The 22,415-nt window shown below is 47.2% G+C and overlaps 1 protein-coding gene across 4 annotated transcripts in view; it reads left to right on the forward strand.

Moving 5' to 3' along the window:
• Positions 1–22,415, forward strand: part of ARHGEF37 (Rho guanine nucleotide exchange factor 37) — a 91,575-nt gene that overhangs the window by 39,947 nt on the left and 29,213 nt on the right. For 2 of the 4 annotated variants that reach the window (XM_007188671.2, XM_007188670.2), the window contains 7 exons: positions 322–426; positions 2,998–3,108; positions 3,786–4,115; positions 7,230–7,358; positions 9,952–10,147; positions 11,667–11,824; positions 14,349–17,059. In XM_007188671.2, the coding sequence (XP_007188733.2) occupies positions 322–426; positions 2,998–3,108; positions 3,786–4,115; positions 7,230–7,358; positions 9,952–10,147; positions 11,667–11,824; positions 14,349–14,558 (1,239 nt within the window). In that variant the 3' untranslated portion in view covers positions 14,559–17,059. Of the gene's footprint in view, positions 1–321; positions 427–2,997; positions 3,109–3,785; positions 4,116–7,229; positions 7,359–9,951; positions 10,148–11,666; positions 11,825–14,348; positions 17,060–22,415 lie in introns of those variants that run through there. The other 2 variants (XM_057541206.1, XM_057541207.1) reach the window with 2 other exon arrangements.

Raw genomic sequence — 22,415 nt, forward strand, 5'->3', positions numbered from 1 at the left:
AATGAAATAAGTTCATACTATTCCCATATTGCAGAGGAGGAAACAGGCTCAAAGAGAGTAAAACACTTGCCTAAGTTCACACAACCAGGAAGCAAGTGAACCAGGAGTCATAGGCTCTTGTGTCTGATTCCATGGTCTGAATACAGAACTACCAAGCTGCACTTACTGCCTCTAACCGTCCCACTCAGTTTTGGGGCTGGAGGAACTGGCTCTGATGGGTGGGTCTGTGGAAAGGTGGTCCCTAGTAGGGACTTGGGAAAGGGGTGTACACCGGCCCCATGTGGATGTTCTCGGCCCTCATAAGCATAACTTTGCTCTCAGACAGAAGACAAGGAATTTGATGACTTAGAAGAGAGCTTCCACTGGGTGTCGCTGTGTGTGACGGAGCTGAAGAACAATGTGGCTGCTTACCTGGGTAATTTGGAGGTGAGGATCCTGTGGTTAATGATGGGTGGGGTGGGGCGGGGCTGGGATCCCCGGGCAGGAGTCATGCAGGGCCCGTTGAACAAGCTGACAAAGACACCAGCTTCAGGAACCAAATGGAAGAGGTCATACAGTTGCTGGCTGGAGGCCAGAAGAGGGGCCGTTCGCAAGCACTCCTCAGCCCACAGGTCATCTGACTCGGGCAGCTTCTGAGTTCATTGAGTTCTCAGGGGGGGCCGTGTTCCCACTGGGTAGGGTCAGAATTCACTGGAATCAGAGCCCTCTGGAGGGATCCTGCCAGACCAGCACCCAGAGCAGGGGTGACAAACACAGGTGCTCAAAGGGACCAGGCAGGTGATATTGTTGACTGAAGTGTGCAGGTGTATGAGGCCTATTGTCTATTTATGAGACTTTTTTGGTAGAGTTCAGTCAGTATGTAGTAATAGTTGGAGTGTGAATGACCAAATAAATGAGTGAATGGATAAAATGAAAGGGGTGAGGTATTCCTTGGCTCACAGGAGTTGTTACTGTGCGGGAATGTGGACCCTGTGCTGCCAGTTCTTCTGATTTTAAGGAAGAAGAAAACTGGAAATTCAGACCTTCAGGTGAAATCTCACGATGGGTTCACGTGAGCGGCTAATTAAATAAGACTTTAAATGTTATGTGGGCCCAAGAAAATATATTTCTGCAAACCGCATTCAGCCCCCAGGGACACCAGTTTGCATTCCCATCCAGCACATCACTTTCCTTGCACCAAAATTCCCCCTTCATTCTTGTCATGGATGCTGACTCATTCCATCCACTCTGTCCCTTTTGCAGGGTTTTGTTCTCAATCACGTCCGTTTGCACAAACCAGCTCAGTCAGCCAATAACAGGCTCGTTGGATAATAGGATTTGGGGTGGCATTATTGGAAGTACGTAGAAGGAGGGAGGTCGTAGTTCTACGCTCCTCACTGTGGGGCACATCCCCTGCTTGTTCCTGCTCCATCTTGGGCCCCCGGAGGAAAGATCTGGACAGCACAGTGAGGCAGAAGAGGAAGGCCCTCAGAGAAGGAATGGAGGGGCCCTGAAAGAGAGAAACCAGAGGCCCATGAGAGACACATCTGGCTTTGCAGAGTAGAACAGATATTTGGAAGCATTAAGGCTGTATTTCCGTAAATGCAGGACTTAAACGACGGATACAGTGTTGACATGGAATCCCATAGCGAGAAAATGACTCTCTCTTTTAATCCTCAGAGTCCAGGAAAAGCCTCTTTTTCTGACATGTCTTTAATAAACAGGTAGAACAAGTCTCCGGCTGGAAGCCTTCATCAGGCCATCACACCCAGACAGAACTTAATAGCATTGTTTTTATAGCAGTTATTCTTACATGCTTATTTATGGCAATTATTACTGGCTTTCCCTTTATGGGAGTATCATAAGGTGGTTTTTTTTTTGTCCGTGCCATGCGGCTTGCAGGATCTTAGTTTCCCGACCAGGGGTTGAACCCAGGCCCTCGGCAGTGAAAGCACGAAGTCCTAACCACTGAACCACCAGGGAATTCCCTATAAGGTGGTTTTTTTTAATGCATTGATTTAAATAGGGATGCTAGGTTGATTTAAGGAAAAATATATATTTTTTAAAAATTTATTTATTTATTTATTTTTGGCTGTGTTGAGTTTTCGTTGCTGCACACGGGCTTTCTCTAGTTGTGGCGAGTGGGGGCTACTCTTCGTTGCAGTGCGTGGGCGTCTCATTACGGTGGCTTCTCTTGTTGTTGAGCATGGGCTCTAGGCGCGTGGGCTTCAGTAGTTGTGGCTCTCAGGCTCTAGGACGCAGGCTCAGTAGTTGTGGCGCACGGGCTTAGTTGCTCTGCGGCATGTGGGATCTTCCTGGACCAGGGCTCGAACCCGTGTCCCCTGCATTGGCAGGTGGATTCTTAACCACTGTGCCACCAGGGAAGCCTGGAAAAAATTTTTTTTTGAATTTTATTTTATTTTTTTATACAGCAGGTTCGTATTAGTTATCTATTTTATACATATTAGTATATACATGTCAATCCCAATCTCCCAATTCATCACACCACCACCCCCACCACTTTCCCCCCTTGGTGTCTATATGTTTGTTCTCTACATCTGTGTCTCTATTTCTGCCCTGCAAACCGGTTCATCTGTACCATTTTTCTAGGTTCCACATATATGTGTTAATATATGATATTTGTTTTTCTCTTTCTGACTTACTTCCCTCTGTATGACAGTCTCTAGATCCATCCACATCTCTACAAATGACCCGATTTCGTTTAAGGAAAAATATTAATAGAACTCAAGGAACATGGACATGGCAAACAAAATCACAAAGGAGATACGCAAATGTGTGAAGTTGAGGCAGCACTGAATAGGGAGAAAGATGTTGGCTCAGTCTAAGGAGGAACTTTCTAATCACCCAAGTTGTGCAAGGATAGAATAGGCTGTGTGCAGACACAGGGAGGGTGTGCAGACAGCCTGGGCAACCTCTTCTGGTCGGTGGTGGAGGGGGATTCAGGTGTGAGATGGCGACGACGGGCCATGATTGGCTCTCTCATTTGACCCCATCTAGGCTTTCCTCCGCTTCCGGCCCCAGGAATACGATCTGGACATCCCTGGGGGGCCTGTGGTGCAGTACTGTTACCTGGCAAGAGACCTGCAGCTCCAGGCCTTCCCTGAGTTTGTGAGCAGAACTTCTCCTTTCTTTTTTTAGGCAGGTGGCAGAGCCTATAAGAATAATATTTAGAAGCCAGGCCTTTTCCACGATTGTCACATCCATAACAGTCCTGGATAGTCAGCAGGGCAGAGATTATTATTAGTGCATTTTCCTGATAAAAATAGCCCCAGCTAACGTTTACTGAGCCTTGTTATCTGCCAAGCACTGTGCTAAACTCTTTACGTTCTTTCCCTCATTTAATCCTCACGACACAGCTTACAGGGTAGATACTATTAATAGCTCCATTCTGCAGATGAGAGCTTGAGGCTCAGAGAGGGTGACCTCCCAGGTTATTCAGATGGTCAATGGCAAGCTAGAACCTGTGCCCCAAGGACTATGCTTTTGACCACCATTCCATACAAAATTTTTTCAACATCTGTGCACAGTAACCGTATTAAGAAGTGACGTATATATTGAATACTTATTCTGTGCTAGGCACTCTGCTAAGCTTGTTACATACATTGTCCCCATTTTTCAGATGGGCACATTGAGGCCCAGAAAGGTTAGATGTCATGCTAGAGGTCACAGCTGGTCGGTGAGGGTGGGACTGGAGCCCAGTCCTGCCCACATCCAAAGCCCCTTCCCCCTGTGCCCCACCCTCTGCCACCTCCTTCCTTAACTCCCAAGTTCACATCTCCCCACAGAAGCAGCGGCTGGAAGCCCTGGTGTGGCAGCCATTGTGCAGCCTGGCCAAAGCCTTGGCTGGCCCTCAGAATCTGATCAAGAAGCGTCTGGACAAACTACTGGACTTCGAGAGGGTGCAAGAGAAGCTGTTGGAGGTGGGCAGCATGACCTATGAAGAAGAGGCGGCCCGGCACATGTACGAGGCACTCAACTCCCTGCTAGTGGCTGAGCTCCCACAGTTTAAGCAGCTAGCCGTGCGGTGGCTGGGCCAGATCCTGTGCACATTTGTGACCCTCCAGACGGACCTTGCAAAGCAAGTGCTGCAGAGGGCAGAGGGCAGCTTGGCCCAGGTAAGGCCTCTGGGACTGGGGTGCCCCTGGGGAACAGCCAGGCAGGGCCTGGTCACCCCTTCAGCCAGCTGTTTGCAGGGGCTGGGCTGGGCCTTCCAACAGGTGCTTAGGAGGAGGTTGTGGGGACCTTCTGGATCTCTCTTATGCCTGTTCTCCCTCCATTAATAGAGTCAGACCATGAAAGTAAGGGTGAAACTGGGACTCCAGGCCACTCTCCGGCTCTGGGACTCAGAAGCACAGGAGGCTCTGCTGGGAAAATACAGGCCTTGGGGACATTCCCTGGAGTGTATTAGAAGTAGGTAACAGACGGGACTTCCCTGGTGGCGCAATTGTTAAGAATCTGCCTGCCAGTGCAGGGGACACAGGTTCAAGCCCTGGTCCGGGAGGATTCCCACATGCCACGGAGCAACTAAGCCCGTGTGCCACAACTACTGAGCCTGCGCTCTAGAGCCTGCGAGCCACAACTGCTGAGCCCACGTGCCACAACTACTGAAGCCCGTGCGCTTGGAGCCCGTGCTCCACAACAAGAGAAGCCACCACAATGAGAAGCCTGCACACTGCAGCGAAGAGTAGCCTCTGCTCGCTGCAACTAGATAAAGCCCGCGCACAGCAACGGAGACCCAATGCAGCCAAAACAAAAAAAACAAAAAAAAAAGAAGTAGGTAAGAGAGACTCGGTCCTTTCTACACAGTCAGGAGTAAATGTCTCAAGCTGTGTTCCTGCCATTGTTACTACTTCTAGCAGCTGCCTCCTTGTGAGCACTTACGGTGCATCTGTTTGGAACACTTCCCATATATTGTCTCACTTAATCCTCACAATAACCCTACAGAGTAGGTATTATTATTATTCTCGTTTCAAAAGGAAGCCAGGGCACAGAGGTTAAGCAGCTTGCCCAAGCCACACAGCTAATAGCTCAATTTGAATCCTGGCAGTTCAACTCCAGAGCCTGGGCTCTGAACCATAGCGCCCGACAGCCTATAAAAGGAGCTGTCTGCTGAAAGCATAAATAGGTCACAAAGAGGTTTAGATACATCTCCAAGTGCAAACTTTGATTTTAGAATTTTGAAGACTGGGTTGGTATAGGAAAGAACTCTTAAATCTCTCTCTGATATCAACATCAGAGCTTAATGGCCTGTGGATCTAAGCTCTGGAGAAATTTCGGTACTGCTCATACCGCGTGCTGTCTCCTGTGCTTCATGTGCCCCAGCTCAGCTTTCCCCATCCAATGTGTTGCATAAAAATTCCTCTAAAATTTTCCACCCACCCCCATCACTACCTTTCCAGCCCATAGTCCCACTCTGCATCTGCAGCCTCCACTTCCAGTGCACCACTTCTGAGTGTGACCACAGCCCCTTTACACAGACTCCTTCTTCAGCCTGGAATGTCCCTCCCCGTCGCCCCCATGCCTTTCGCAGTGCCTGGCCTATGGTGGGACCTGCCCAAATATATGACAAATGAATGAATCTCTCCATGAAGCTCTCAGAATCCCCCTCCTCCAGGTGGGAGAACCCACCTCCCCATCCTCTGTACTCCAGCAGCCCTTAGGATGTGCTTCTGCTAAGCACTTATCAGAGCCTGCCTCCTGCTGTTCTGATGGATGAAGCTGGTTCCCCTCATTGAGCTTTTCTTCTTTTTGGCCCTCACAGCATTTAGTACAGAGTTCTGTCTCAGACACTCTTTTTGAATTAAGCCTGAACCATCTGCAAAAAGAAGCATTTCTCTTTCCTGAAGGCAGAGGGTAAATTTGATTAGATGATCTTTTCATTCTTCTCTCACTCTCTAGTTTTCTGTCCAGGGCGGCCAGCCCCCCTTGTATTTAGACGGGGATGTGCAGGGCTGGGGAGTGTTCTAGGGTACAGTAATGGGGAAGTCAACTTCATAAGAGCAGAAAGAGGGCATTTCTTTTTGTCTTTTTCTTTCTTTTGGGGGGGTGGGGCTGCGCCGTGTAGCATGCAGGGTCTTAGTTCCCTGACCAGGGATCGAACCCGTGCCCCTGCATTGGGAGCATTGAGTCTTAAACTCTGGACCGCCAGGGAAGTCCCAGAAAGAGGACATTTCTTGATTGATCCTGTAATACAGAATGTTAGGGCCTGTCAATGATTGATGCCAGCTTCCTGTGTGTGTCCCATGGCCCATTCACCTGGACAGTCCTGTGGAGCCTGGGAAAGGCCCACATGGTAGAACCTCAATCTGTCTTCATCCTGGGGGTAGGGGAAAGGCTCTGAGCTAGAATGAAGCGTGGTGATTTTGGTGACCAGCAGAGAGGACATGTCTCTGTTAGCTGTGGGGCCCGGTCACTCCTAGGCTGTCTGATGAGAATGCAGGAGATGACCAACAGGGCCAAGGTCCCAGGATGCACCATCGTTCAGAACTCCTCAGGTTCCAAACCAGCTCAGGCATAAAGACCTGTATAACTGGGAGGCTGAGGAGGGGAATCAAGCCTCGGGCCCAGCTGCAGTCAGTGTTGCCCAGCTGCAATCAGTGTCATCAAGGCTCTGACTTTCACTCCATCTCCTGGCTGTTTCCCTCTCTGGGTTGGCTTTATTGTCAAGCAGGCCTTTTCTGCAAAGTTGGAGAGAGTGGCTCCCAACAGCTCTAAGCGTTTACCTTTACATCTCAGAACCTAAGAGTCACCCTCTCATTCTCAGCCTTCATGTACTAAATCTGATGGGAGTGGGAGTTTGGGATTGACATGTACACACTGCTATATTTAAAATAGATAACCAACAAGGACCTACTGTAAAAAAAAAAATTAAAATTAAAATTAAAAAGTAAAAAAAAAATTTAAAAATTAAAAAAAAATCTGATGAGTGGTTTCTGATTGGCCTCGTTCTGCTCCATTGTCTATTCCCTGACCGATCACAGTGTTTAGGAAAAGGGATGCCATGACGGCCAGTCCTGTGGCCAGGCACCAGGAGGGGCGATACCGCTGGACCCCCAAAGAGGGACGCTTTCTTAAAGGAAGGTGGGGCAGTAGCCAGGCCAAAACAACAGCTGACCAAGAAGACATAAAGGGCCGTCCTAACACATCTGGGGCTGGAGTGTGGCTGTCAGGGTCTCCCTGTCTCCTCTCTCCCAAGGAGGGCTCTGATGACAGTGTCTGTCCCCACCCAGCTTCCCCACCACCACGTCTCTGATCCAGCCTTCAGGAAGCTGGTGGAGGACGCACTGGGCCAGACCGGTCATCAGCTTCACTCCTTTCAACAGAACTTCGAGAAAGTGCTGCCGCCTCCCACCACACAAGTAAGTGTCCCTCCTTCCCCTTCAAAGACTATCCAGTCCTCCACCTGCCAGTGGAGTGAGGTCAATCCCCTATTTCCTTTCCCTTTTCTTTTCCCAGTGTTCCTCCCCCTCTCCTTTCTCTGTGAGCTGGGGTTTGGGGTCGGGTGGGAATCTCACACACACACACACACACACACATACACACATGCTCTTCATGGCCAGTAAGCATAAGAGCACACACACACACACACACACACACACACACACACTCTTCATGGCCAGTAAGCATAAGAGCAGGTCAGGAAAAGGAAAACGCAAACATTTTACTCTTAGGTGAAGTTAGACATCATAACGGCTAAGTGGCATTTATAGCCTGAAACCTGGAACTTCTTCAAATTTTTCATCAAAATTTACCGTTTCCTCACCACCTTCTCATGGAACCTGCTTCAGATACCAGCATTCAGGATGAATAAAAAATTTGAATAAGAAGTCATTTAAATTTTCTTTTTGCTGTGGAATTTTTAATTGCAAAGGACAGTATCTCAGCTGCATTGTGGTTTACAAAACTTTGGCCAGCCAAAGTCTTTTTTTTTTTTTTTGGTAAAGCATTTTTCTCTAAAATGTAACGAAAGGGTATCTTGCAGTCCACTTGAAGAATTCTTCAAGAATATATAAAATATTGTGTAGTTACTTTTATTACATTTGAAAAGTAACTGAAATAGCTGAAGGGAGCAGGGGCTCCCAGAGCATCATGAAACCTGGTTTGAGAAAACAAACTGTATTCAGTCACATGTGAGATGTGAAGTGAAGGGTCAGGAGACAGCTCCAAGATTCCCCGGAAGGGAGAAGGGGGCCCCAGAGACACGGGGGGCAGTAAAGGAGCCCAGCAGAGCTGGACAGATACAGGTGGCCTTTGCACCTGGCCAGAGCACAGAGGACATCAAAGACCGTCAGAGGTGTATGTGCACTTCAAGCGGGGCTGACTCCTCCTGGGGCCACAGCTGACCCCACTTCCTCGCCCACCCTGAGACGCCCCAGCAGAGCGCTCATCAGGGCTGCCGCACAGGCTCTGCAGCTTGGGGAGAGGAAGGGTGCAGAAAATCAAGAAGAGAGCAGCCACTCAGATGAGTCATGGAAACTTCTATCTTTTTCTACTTAAGACAAAATAACACTTATTGGAAAAGCAATCCATGCTGATTGCAGAAAAAAAAAAAAAAAAGAGAAGATACAGAAAAAAAAAAACAAAAACAAATGGGAACATCATAGTCCTGGTGTGTTGGTAGGAAGAGAAGAGACCCCCTGCCCAGCCCCACCCTCCCCACCTTCTCTCACCCACCCCTGCAACATGCACACACCCTCCTATAAATTCTTGACTTATTTGGCTACGGGTACAGAACCCAGAGGAGTGAGGTGGCCACCCAGGACAGGAGAGTCCCAGTGAGAACTTTACAGGCCTCCCCGGTCCCTCCAGGGAGCACTGCTGTTCTCTGCACAGGTAGGGGCAGAGACTTGAGAAAGAAGGCAAACGTTTGCTACCCCATACTCCTGTTAACACCACCATTCTGAAAAAGAGCTACCCTGTCTCTACACTTCCATTTGAGGGCCTGTTTAGAAAACTGGAGTTCTCCTGGTTCTTGATCCTGATTCAGGAACCCATTGGAGGTAGGGGTAATGACAGAGTCCATGCCCAAATGTCCCTAAAGGGCACCTCTGCCTACCTGCCTACACCCAGCACCTCTCCACCTGGAAATAATCATATAGAATATGATGAATATATATCCATCCATATATACCTAGTGAGAGAGAATATATAATAAATCTATATCCAACATTTTAAATTTCTTCTTTGTTTTACAAAAAGGGGACAATCGCCTGAGTCCCTTCTTGTTGATACTTTTGCTGGAAGCAGTGAATGAAAAAACAAAGGCAGTGCCAGGAGATTTTTGGATGCCCTGAAAGTGCACTGAATCATTCTCTTCAACTAGATGGCAATTTCCATCAGGGAAAAACTGTTTCTACTATGCCATTCACAAGGCTTACCATGCCTTGTACATGGTAGGGGGCTCAATAAATACTTGTGGACTCAAAACGCATGGAATAAAAAACCACATTCTCTTTGTTCACACGTGTGTCTACGTGTGCTGGCCCTGTGCTGGCTGTTTAAGATGCCAGGCGAGTAAGGCCTGGTGCCCACATGAAGCTCATAGTTTTGCTCATTGGGGTTAAAAGACGTGTATAAGGCATTTTCCTGTGGGACAGCTTAGCTTGATGGTATGGGCAGAATTGAGGCCCCAGTCCTGGAGTTCTGTAATGGAGAGATTCAGAAACTGCCTTAGGAGTTTAGAAAACCCAAGAAGTTTAGACCAGAGAAGGATTTTAGAAGTTAAGTTAGAAGTTTCTTCTGAAATGCCTTTGGATACTAAGAGCGTGTGTTTCTCATCTGATCCAGCCATCTATTAGTGAGGGGACGGTTGCCCCGACTGGGATGGGCCGATGGGCAGCAGAGGTGGGCTTGGCCCAGGACTCCTAGCTGTCAGCACGTGGGCCAACATTGGCGCCAGCTTTAACACTCCAGCTCCAACACCTGTGTCTGTGTCTGTCCTTTCTCTCCCAGCCACTCCTTCCAGGGGCTGAACGCCAGGTGCAGGCGCTCCTGAGCAGGTATGGCCCGGGAAAGCTGTACCAGGTGACAAGCAACATCAGCGGGTCCGGGACTCTGGACCTGACTTTGCCTCGGGGCCACATCGTAGCCCTCCTTCAAGACAAGGACACCAAAGGCAACAGCAGCCGATGGCTGGTGGACACCGGAGGTACGTGGGACTTCATGGGCACTTCCCCGCCCTTTGGGAAAACTGTCCAACAGGAGCCAGTGGGGAGACATGGGCACTCTTGTGGGCAGGGGTCCAAATCCAGGATGGGAATGAACACAGGTGAACATGGAGGGCGTGAGGTACAGCCGGCTTAGTGTGGTGCATGAAATGCCAAAAAGAGAAATTCAGTCTTACATTGCAGCATCTGTTATCAAGCACCTACTGTGTGCTGGGTGCTGTGTAAGGAAGACAAAGATCTGCCTTGGGGACCCACAGATCATTCGTGTAGACAGAGTTGTGTGGAGAGAACTCAGCATCACCTTGAAGGATGGAGAAGGGATGGAGATACGCAGAGAAGGGATGTTTAGATCCTGACTGTGTGGACAGAAGTCTGACATCCAGAGCAAGGGAGGTGTTATCCTGTTCCCTCTGCACTGGTCACATCCCTGGGTGTGCTGCTCAGATGTAGGGGCCCCAGGAGGGATCAGGGCAGGAAGCAAGGAGCACCATGAACCCAGGAGGAGAAGGCCCAGCAGAGTGTCTTCCACAGAGGGGCACGCGACCCACAAGATGAGGGTTACACAGGATTATTGGGAGGGGATCTGCCAACAGTTTTTCCCCCTTCAGACATTTTATTTTAATTCAGTATTTTAATGTATATTAGAAAAAATATAACTAGTACGGAAACCCATGGTTTTATTCATTATTATATAGTACAACACTAAGTTTTAAAAAGTGAGTTTATTAAAAAAATTAAGAAGATGGTACAAATCTGGCAAGAATCATGGAAGGGTAAAATCCTAACTCAAGTTGAAAAACAGCTGAATGGGGATTAAAACCAGGCCCCTGGGGTCAAGAGGACCGGGTTTGGGCCCCAACTCTGCACTGTACCAACTGCACGATCCCGGAGGAGCTATGGAGCCTCTCTGAGCTCGGTTGGCTCAGCCATACAATGGAGATAACAACACGGACCTCGAGAGTTGATGGAAAGACTAGGTGATCAGATGCCGGTTCTGGCACCAAGCAAGCTCTCAGGAGGTGATGGCCATTCACAGTGACAGCAAGCAGAGCACCACTGGAGTAGCTGTTACACGAGAAAGAACTGGGGGCACTTGGAGAAGAGAAAGGCAATTTCTGCCTCCTGGGAAAGGCAGTCCTGCGGTGAGGAAGTGGCCTTGCTCGGAAAGGAGACCAGTGGTGCCAGCACCCAGAAAATAGTTTTCATACCAGTCCGAGGGAGAACTTTTTATCTCTGCCAGAGCTGTTCCAAATGGAGTGGGCTGCCTCTGCGGGGAATGAGCTCCCTGTCACTGGGGTGAACAAGCAGAAGCTAGAAAGAGTGAGTGCAGGGTGCAGGGGAGCAGTTTGTGAGGTTCCGAGATAACCTTTTGAGGTCCATTTTAGTGTGAAGAAGCTGTATTGGAGATATTCACATCCATGAATGGTGGTGACTTCCTCTACCTCTGAAAGGGATGGGCAGTGTGATCCACAGCCAGATAACGTTCTGTGTGTCCTGCAGGACATCGAGGGTACGTGCCAGCTGGGAAACTGGAGCTGTACCACGTGGTCCCCCGTGAGGAGGAGCTCAGAGGGCAGGCAAAGCCTCACAGCGACTCCCAACGTCAGACGCCAGAGCCCACCTTGGCCCTGGTCCCTTCTGTCCCAGCAGTGACCCAGGTGAGCCTGGAAGAGGGGCGGGGGTTCACATCCCCATGGCCATCTGGAGTTGGGCTTTGATTTTCCTCCTGTCCAGAGGGGCTACCACCCTGTGAGGCCAGGGCCTTGGTCAGTGGCCACACCAGTGTCCTGGCCAAGGTGGGACCTGGAGAAGGGAGCCTCTCGTCCTTGCCACATGAAGAGCAGGGAGTTAATCCCTCGCTCCCCATTAGCAGAGCACATGGGATTATTTCGTTCATTCGTTTGTTCATGCATTTGTTCATTTATTCAGTATTCACCAGGCACTGTGCTAGATGAGAGATGCAGTGATGAGCAGAAGTCAACCTTGGCCCTTGCCTTCCTCAAATTTATAATCTGTGAGGTGGGGAAAACAGCGATTAATAAAATAATCATATAAATAATCATAGTTCTATTGGTGCTAAGTGCCAGAGCCTCAGGTGTGGGAGAGGTTCAGGGGAGGTCTTTCTGAGAAGAATCATGCTTTTGCTCAGATTTGAAGGGTGGTTAGGAAGTAATGGGATAAAGGGTTGTGGATGGGAAGAGCTTCCCAGAAAGCATGCCCAGCGAATGCAAAGGCCCAGGGCCGGGGAGGACAGGGTGAGTGAGGAACTGAGTGGAGCCAGTGGGGCTGGGACGGTGAGGTGCTGGGGCGGTGAGCACGGTGGGCTGGAGAGGTGGGCGGGGCTAGCCAGCAGGGCCTGTGGCCTTGGTGAGGGTGTCGGCTTTCTCTTAAAAGCCACGGGAAACTTGTACATGCATGTTTGTCGCAGCATTATTCATAACAGCCCCAAAGTGGAAACAACCCTTGTCCGTTAACTGATGAAGGAATAAACAAAATGTGGCATATCCACACAATCAAATATTGTTCAGCCATAAGAAAGAATGAAGTGCCGACACATGCTACCACATGTAGCTCGGTCGAGAAGGCCATGTAGTGTATGATTCTCTATACGAAATGTCCTGGATAGACAATTGCATAGAGACAGAAAGTAGATCAGTGGTTGGCAGAGGCTGGGGGCAGGGGGAATGGGAAGTGACTGCTAAGTGGTCTAGGGTCTCTTTTTGAGATGATGAAGATGTTCCGGAATTAGATCATGGTGATGGTGGCATAACCTTGGGAACATGTTAAAAACTACTTTATTGTACACTTTGAAAGGGTGAGTGTATGCATGTGAATTATATCTCAAAACAAAAGGTGTTGGGAAGGCTTTTCGGGGCAGAAGCTTAGTGGGGTCGCTGTGAGGGCTGATTGAGGTAGTTAGCGGGCTGGCACATGTGAGCCTCAGTAAATGGAGGCTGCACTCACAGTTATAAAGGAGGAGCTTCACAGGTGATGGATGAACAACAGAAAGGACCCAGGCTGAGGGGTGGGAGCCCAGAGGCTTGCAGTGAACAGCCAGGGGATGCCGCAGGCCAGGGTGGCTGGGGGAGCCTGGAGTGGGCTGCAGGAGGGCTGCAGAGAAGCCTGCAGAAGCTGTGATGTACAGCTGTGGCACATGCTGGGAGGGCTCTCAGGCCAGTGCCGGGAGCCTTAGCTAGAAGTGGTACACCAGGGCTGCCTCCTGCTGGACATACCCACCCATCAGCAAAGAACCCACAGGGATCCCACCAGAGAGCCTGGCCACCGAACTCAGTCCCAGTGCCCGCCAGTGTGGGTAGTGTCCCGGAACACCCACCCAGGGGCTCATGTGGTGAGTCAGCCGTCCATCTGCCCAGACACAGCAGCCGCTTCCTCTTTGGTCGTGGGGCTGCTCAGTGGGACTCACATGGGGTCGTCCCAGTTCCCCCTTGCCCCTGATTGTTCCTGAGCCTTGGCACACAGTAGTAAAAGTCATGGTAAAAATAGCGAAAGCAGCCTGCATTTGTTGAGCCCTTACTATGTACCAGGCACAGGCATCCATTCATTAAATTCCCACAATTACCTGGAGGGAAGGATATCATTACTTCCATTTCACAGATGATGAGAATGAGGCCCAGGGAGGTGAAATATCAGCCTAACAAATGCCCTCTCCTCCATTTTTTTTTGTTTTGCCTTTCAACAAAGTCACCTAACCTCCTTCCAGTCTCTGCTCCAAGGTGGGAAACTGGCCTGGGCAGATGACACCCTTTGATCTGAGGAGGGTGGTGGGGAAGGGCTGCTGAGTCCCCTGCTCAGTGAGATGGCAGCAGTGGACTGAGGGCACCCCTTCTGAGGTCGGACAGGCCAGCTTCACTGCTCTGTGATTTTGAATAAGTTCCTTGACTTCTCTGAGTCTCAATTTCCTTATCTGAAAAATGGCGCAAACAGAATTATAGAATTGTGAAAATCAAAACCAGGCAAAGAGCCTGCCACATAGTAGCTATTAGCAGTGGGGGTAGCGGAAGTAGCTGATGTCTTTGGACAAAGGATGTATTTGGGAGGCAATGACTGCTCAGTGACGGGGACTGAGTCGGGTGGGAGGGAAGAGGATAAACAGCTTCTCTAGGTCAGGTTTGTCTGTCCTCCCACCCTGACCATTTCTGTGTCGCTCCCCGTGTGTTTCAGGTGGTGGCAGTGTACCCCTTTGTGGCCAGAAGCAGCCATGAAGTGAGTCTGCAGGCAGGCCAGCAGGTGACTGTCCTGGAGGCCCAGGACAAGAAGGGGAACCCAGAATGGAGCCTTGTGGAAGTGAACGGACAGAGGGGCTATGTGCCTTCCAGCTTCCTGGCCAGGGCCCCAGGTCCAGCTCTATGGGGCTGGAGTCTGCCCTCTTAGGGTGCCCTCCTTGGAGCCCATGTTCCAAGAGGCTTAGAGGCTGTGACCCTGGGAGGGAAAAGAAGCAAAGAGAAGGTGGGGGTGGATGGGGAAATCAGCCCAGGGTGGGGTGAAGGGCACCCAGAAGGCAGCCAGAAGAGGTAGGTGGGCCTGGCGTGGGTGGACATGAAAGGCTCTAACTAGGATGGCTCATTATGTCTTCATGAAGAGGGCGTTCCAACCTGAGTCACAACACCTGGGATGGCAGGTCACAGCCGATTGGCCAGGACTTGCTTATGGCCTATCTTACCTGTGCCCCGTCTGGGCCTGCCCATGGGAGTGGGTCACCCAGGTGAGCATTACCTGTGCGCTGTGTGGTTGCGTGGAGGCACACTGGAGAGTCCAGAACCGCCTGGCCTGGCAGTTCACTTCCTTCCTGTGGTATAAAGAGATACAACAGCCGACCAGTCAGCTTTTATTTCTCCACGCTGGGAGCTGAGTTATCTTGGGGAATGAACCCCTGGGAGCCCTCTCTAGCGGGGGGAACGAGGGCTTGTCGGGGCAGTGGAGAGGTTCCCAGGAGACTTTTGGCTGGGCCAGGGAGTAGGTGTGAGCAAGTCACGATTCTGGAATGTGTTAAGGCAAATGCAGAGGCTGCTTCAGGGAAGAGGGGATTTTTGAGGGTGTGTTAGGTGGGGTGTGTGAGGCTGTTAGCAGCAGTTGTACACTGCTGCTGTGTTCTCTGGATTAGGAGACAGAGGGGTATGCAAATCATAGAGGAAACTCTGTGAAGCAGGTAACTAAAGGCCTGGTGGGTGGGTAATGACTTGGTTTCCTGTTTCTGGAAGAAGGGGAGCCAGTGGAACCCCCAGTGGTTTCAGGAGGCTGCCGAGGGCTTGGAGGCAACAGTGGAGGTGATGTCAGTTGGCTGTGGCCCCTCAGACATAGGACACAACCTCAGTTTTCCCATCTATAAAGACCTAACTCATAGGCTTGTGGTGAGAATGACATGATGCTAAGGATGTGGAAGCTCCTGGCAAGTTGTGAAGTGTGGTATAAATGTAAATTGCAGGATGTCTAGGAAGTGTTCTCAGGATGGCCCCAGCCATCGGCTGGCCGCTCCCCATGCTCATGGCCATGGCAGACATTATTAATCACTGTGGCATCCTTTCCCATAAACCCAGGATCCCTCCCAACGCTGCAATCTAGGTAACCAAACTCTTGAACTTGGTGAGATCAAACTTATTGTCATCCCTTTCTAGAACTTAGAAATTGAAGCCCCTCAAAACAGTTCCTGTTCAAGGAAGACTGACCACTGTGGCGAATTTGGGTGCAGTCGCTATTGGATCATCATCTCTAGGTTGTAACTTGGGGCTCACATAAATTGTAAGATTCACAGGAGAGGGAAAAGGTGATCCACTGTAACTTTTAAAACAAATTACAGATCGTTTAAAAATATATTACAGAGAGGGCAGAGTCAAGATGGTGTACTAGGAGGATGCGGAATTCGCGTCTCCTCACAACTAGGGCACCTAGCGGGCACCAATGGGCGACAACGGACATCTAAGGGGACGGGAGGAACCTACAGTGACTGGGTAGGACGTGGGGCATGGAGGGAGTGAAGGGGAAGGAGAAGTGGAGGCGGGAGGGGACTGGCGCCCCTGAGGGGCGGCTAGGGGAGGAGAAGGGATCCCATGCCCAAAGAGGGAAATTGGGGAACCATTGGGAGGGCAGAGGATCAAAAGGGAGCGTGGCCAGGTTTCCCCTACCCACTTAGGCCCCCAGGAACCTGCTGAGATTCTGGGCCTGATCCTCTGCCCACCAAGGACCCCTCCAGCCACGTGGGTCCTGAGGGAGTGGGAGAGAGGGAAGGGGGAGAAAAAGTAAAGGCTGGACCTCCGGGACCAGCACCCCTGAGGGGTGGCTGAGGGAGAGGAGGAGTTCCTACACCCAGCGGGACCCACCCATGGTTAGGGGTCCAGCGGCGACGGGGGAGACCCTGGGGGAGACAGTGGGGTAGGGGCGCAAAGGAACGGAAGGGAATGCGTCAGTTGGAGCCCTCTTGGGCTCCCGGGCCTAATCCTCTGCCCTCGGAGCCTCCCTCCTAACGTGCAAAGCCCAAGCCCTGGCCCTACAACCCCACCCAGGGCCCTACCTCTACACTCAGAGACCCCGTCCAATGCGCTGGGCCTAAACCCCACCCACACACCCTCACTCAGGGCCCTATCCCCAAACTCTGGAACTCCACACTCCAGAGGCCCCCCTTTCCATGTGCTGCCTCTTCCCTCTGCGCAGGTCCTAAACAGAGGCCCCGCCCCACACCTGAACTTCGCTCCCCTACCTGCCTAGGTCCTGCCCCACCCTAAGCCCCACCTCACCTAAGTTCCACCCTCGCCTAAACTCCGCCCCCATAGCCAAGGCTTTTTTTTTTCTTTTTTTTTTTTCCTCTTTTAGATTGGGGTTCTGTTTTACCTTGTTGATTCATTATTTTTCCTAATATATTTTTTATCTTTCTAATTTTATTTTGTTTTTTATTCTTTGATATTATACTGCTCCTGTTTTTCTTTCTTCTTTTTTTTTTTACCGCACCATGAAGCTTCCGGGATCTTGGTTCCCAGGCCGGAAGTCGGGCCTGAGCTCCTGTGGTGGGAGCTCTGAGTCCAAACCGCTGGACTAACAGAGAACCTCAGACCCCAGGGAATATCAGTTGGAGTGAGGCCTCCCAGAGGACCTCATCTCAGCACCAAGACCTAGCTCTATCCAACTGCCTGCAAACTCCAGTGCTGGACATCTCAGGCCAAACAACCAGTAGGACAGGAACAGAGCACCACCCATCAAAAAAAAAAAAAAAAAAATGAAACGACAAAAATATATGTTACAGATGAAGGAGCAAGGTAAAAACCTACAAGACCAAATAAAAGGAGACGAAATAGGCAACCTACCTGAAAACGAATTCAGAGTAATGATAATAAAGATGATCCAAAATCTCGGAAGAAGAATGCAGAAAATACAAGAAACATTTAACAAGGATCTAGAAGAACTAAAGAGCAAATAAACAGTGATGAACAACAGAATTATGGAAATTAAAAATACTCTAGAAGGAATCAATAGCAGAATAACTGAGGCAGAAGAACGGATAAGTGACCTGGAGGATAAAATGGTGGAAATAACTGCCAGGGAGCAGAATAAAGAAAAAAGAATGGAAAGAATTGAGGACAGTCTCAGAGACCTCTGGGACAACATTAAATGCATGAACATTCGAATTATAGGGGTCCCAGAAGAAGATGAGAAAAAGAAAGGGTCTGAGAAAATATTTGAAGAGATTATAGTCGAAAACTTCCCTAACATGGGAAAGGAAATAGTCAATCAAGTCCAGGAAGCACAGAGAGTCCCATACAGGATAAACCCAAAGAGAAACACGCCGAGACACATATTAATCAAACTATCAAAAATTAAATACAAAGAAAAAATATTAAAAGCAGCAAGAACAACAACAAAGCAACAAATAACATACAAGGGAATCCCCATAATGTTAACAGCTGATTTTTCAGCAGAAACTCTGCAAGCCAGAAGGGAGTGGCAGGACATATTTAAAGTGATGAAAAGGAAAAACCTACAACCAAGATTACCCAGCAAGGATCTCATTCAGATTCGATGGAGAAATTAAAACCTTTACAGATAAGCAAGAGTTAAGAGAATTCAGCATCACCAAACCAGCTTTACAACAAATGCTAAAGGAACTTCTCTAGGCAGGAAACACAAGACAAGGAGACCTACAAAAACAAACCCAAAACAATTAAGAAAATGGTAACAGGAACATACATATTGATAATTACCTTAAATGTAACTGGATTAAATGCTCCAACCAAAAGATATAGACTGGCTGAATGGATACAAAAACAAGATCTGTACATATGCTGTCTACAAGAGACCCACTTCAGACCTAGGGACACATACAGACTGAAAGTGAGGGGATGGAAAAAGATATTCCATGCAAATGGAAATCAAAGGAAAGCTGGAGTAGCAATTCTCATATCAGACAATATAAACTTTAAAGACTATTACAAGAGACAAAGGAGGACACTACATAATGATCAAGGGATCAATCCAAGAAGAAGATATAACAATTGTAAATATTTATGCACCCAACCTAGGAGCACCTCAATACATAAGGCAAATGCTAACAGCCATAAAAGGGGAAATCGACAGTAACACAATCATAGTAGGGGACTTTCTAACACCCCACTTTCACCAATGGACAGATCATCTAAAATGAAAATAAATAAGGAAACACAAACTTTAAATGATACATTAAACAAGATGGACTTAATTGATATTTATAGGACATTCCATCCAAAAACAACAGAATACACTTTCTTCTCAAGTGCTCATGGAACATTCTCCAGGATAGATCATATCTTTGGTCACAAATCAAGCCTTGGTAAATTTAAGAAAATTGAAATCGTATCAAGTATCTTTTCCAACCACAACACTATGAGACTAGATACCAATTACAAGAAAAAAACTGTAAAAAATACAAACACATGGAGGCTAAACAATACACTACCTAATAACCAAGAGATCACTGAAGAAATCAAAGAGGAAATCAAAAAATACCTAGAAAAAATGACAATGAAAACACGATGACCCAAAACCTATGGGATGCAGCAAAAGCAGTTCTACGAGGGAAGTTTATAGCAATACAATCCTACCTCAAGAAACAAGAAAAATCTCAAACAACCTAACCTTACACCTAAAGCAATTAGAGAAAGAAGAATGAAAAAACCCCAAAGTTAGCAGAAGGAAAGAAATCATAAATATCAGATCAGAAATAAATGAAAAAGAAATGAAGGAAACAATAGCAAAGATCAATAAAACTAAAAGGTGGTTCTTTGAGAAGATAAACAAAATTGATAAACCATTAGCCAGACTCATCAAGAAAAAAAGGGAGAGGACTCAAATCAACAGAATTAGAAATGAAAAAGGAGAAGTAATAACTGACACTGAAGAAATACAAAGGATCATGAGAGATTACTACAGGCAACTATATGCCAATAAAGTGGACAACCTGGAAGAAATGGACAAATTCTTAGGAAAGCACAACCTTCTGAGACTGAACCAGGAAGAAAGAGAACATATAAACAGGCCAATCACAAGCACTGAAATTGAAACTGTGATGAAAAATCTTCCAACAAACAAAAGTCCAGGACCAGATGGCTTCACAGGCGAATTCTATCAAACATTTAGAGAAGAGCTAACACCTGTCCTTCTCAAACTCTTCCAAAATATAGCAGAGGGAAGAACACTCCCAAACTCATTCTACAAGGCCACCATCACCCTGATACCAAAACCAGACAAAGATGTCACAAAAAAAGAAAACTACAGGCCAATATCTCTGATGAACATAGATGCAAAAATCCTCAACAAAGTACTAGCAAACAGAATCCAACAGTACATGAAAAGGATCATACACCATGATTAAGTGGGGTTTATCCCAGGAATGCAAGGATTCTTCAATATACGCAAATCAATCAATGTGATACACCTTATTAACACATTGAAGGAGAAAAACCATATGATCATCTCAATAGATGCAGAAAAAGCTTTTGGCAACATTCAACACCCATTTATGATAAAAACTCTCCAGAAAGTAGGTATAGAGGGAACCCACCTCAAGATAATAAAAGCCACATATGACAAACCCACAGCCAACATTGTTCTCAATGGTGAAAAACTGAAACCATTTCCTCTAAGATCAGCAACAAGACAAGGTTGCCCACTGTCACCACTGTTATTCAACATAGTTTTGGAAGTTTTAGCCACAGCAATCAGAGAAAAAAAAGATAAAAGGAATCCAAATCGGAAAAGAAGAAGTAAAACTGTCACTGTTTGCAGATGACATGATACTATACATAGAGAATCCTAAAGATGCTACCAGAAAACTACTAGAGCTAATCAATGAATTTTATAGAGTAGGAGGATACAAAATTAATGCACAGAAATCTCTTGCATTCCTATACACTAATGATGAAAAATCTGAAAGAGAAATTAAGGAAACACTCCCATTTGCCATTGCAACAAAAAGAATAAAATACCTAGGAATAAACCTACCTAAGGAGACAAAAGACCTGTATGTAGAAAACTATAAGACACTGATGAAAGAAATTAAAGATGATACAAACAGATGGAGAGATATACCATGTTCTTGGATTGGAAGAATCAACATTGTGAAAATGACTGTACTACCCAAAACAATCTACAGATTCAGTGCAATCCCTATCAAACTACCAATGGCATTTTTCACAGAACTAGAACAAAAAATTTCGCAGTTTGTATGGAAACACAAAAGACCTCGAATAGCCAAAACAGTCTTGAGAAAGAAAAACAGAGCTGGAGGAATCAGGCTCCCGGTCTTCAGACTATATTACAAAGATACAGTAATCAAGACAGTATGGTACTGGCACAAAAACAGAAATACAGATCAATGGAACAGGATAGAAAGCCCAGAGATAAACCCACACACATATGGTCACCTTATCTTTGATAAAGGAGGCAAGAGTATACAATGGGGAAAAGACAGCCTCTTCAATAAGTGGTGCTGGGAAAACTGGACAGCTACATGTAAAAGAATGAAATTAGAACACTTCCTAACACCATACACAAAAATAAACTCAAAATGGGTTAAAGACCTAAGTGTAAGGCCAGACACTATAAAACTCTTAGAAGAAAACATAGGCAGAACACTCTATGACATAAATCACAGCAAGATCCTTTTTGACCCACCTCCTAGAGAAATGGAAATAAAAACAAAAACAAACAAGTGGGACCTACTGAAACTTAAAAGCTTTTGCACAGCAACGGAAACCATAAACAAAACGAAAAGACAACCCTCAGAATGGGAGAAAATATTTGCAAACGAAGCAACTGACAAAGGATTAATCTCCAAAATATACAAGCAGCTCATGCAGCTCAATATAAAAAAAAAAAAAAAAACCCGATCCAAAAATAGGCAGAAGACCTAAATAGACATTTCTCCAAAGAAGATATACAGATTGTCAACAAACACGTGAAAAGATGCTCAACATCACTAATCATTAGAGAAATGCAAATCAAAACTACAATGAGGTATCACCTTCACACCGGTCAGAATGGCCACCATCAAAAATCTACAAACAATAAATGCTGGAGAGGGTGTGGAGAAAAGGGAACGCTCTTGCACTGTTGGTGGGAATGTAAATTGATACAGCCACTATGGAGAACAGTATGGAGGTTCCTTAAAAAACTGAAAATAGAACTACTATATGACCCAGCAATCCCACTACTGGGCATATACCCTGAGAAAACCATAATTCAAAAAGAGTGATGTACCACAATGTTCACTGCAGCACTATTTACAATAGCCAGGACATGGAAGCAACCTAAGCGTCCATCGACAGATGAATGGGTAAAGAAGATGTGGCACATATATACAATGAAATATTAGCCATAAAAAGAAATGAAATTGAGTTATTTGTAGTGAGGTGGATGGATCTAGAGACTGTCATACAGAGTGAAGTAAGTCAGAAAGAGAATAACAAATACCGTATGCTAACATATATATGGAATCTAAAAAAAAAAAAAAAAATGGTTCTGATGAACCCAGGGGCAGGACAGGAATAAAGACACAGACGTAGAGAATGGACCTGAGGACATGGGGAGGGGGAAGGGTAAGCTGGGACGAAGTGAGAGAGTAACATTGACATATATACACTACCAAATGTAAAATAGATAGCTAGTGGGAAGCAGCTGCATAGCACAAGGAGATCAGCTCCGTGCTTTGTGACCACCTAGAGGGGTGAGATAGGGAGGGTGGGAGGGAGGCGTAAGAGGGAGAGGATA

The sequence above is a fragment of the Balaenoptera acutorostrata genome, chromosome 2 (genome assembly GCF_949987535.1).
Source record: "Balaenoptera acutorostrata chromosome 2, mBalAcu1.1, whole genome shotgun sequence".
Classification (NCBI taxonomy): Eukaryota; Metazoa; Chordata; class Mammalia; order Artiodactyla; family Balaenopteridae; genus Balaenoptera; species Balaenoptera acutorostrata.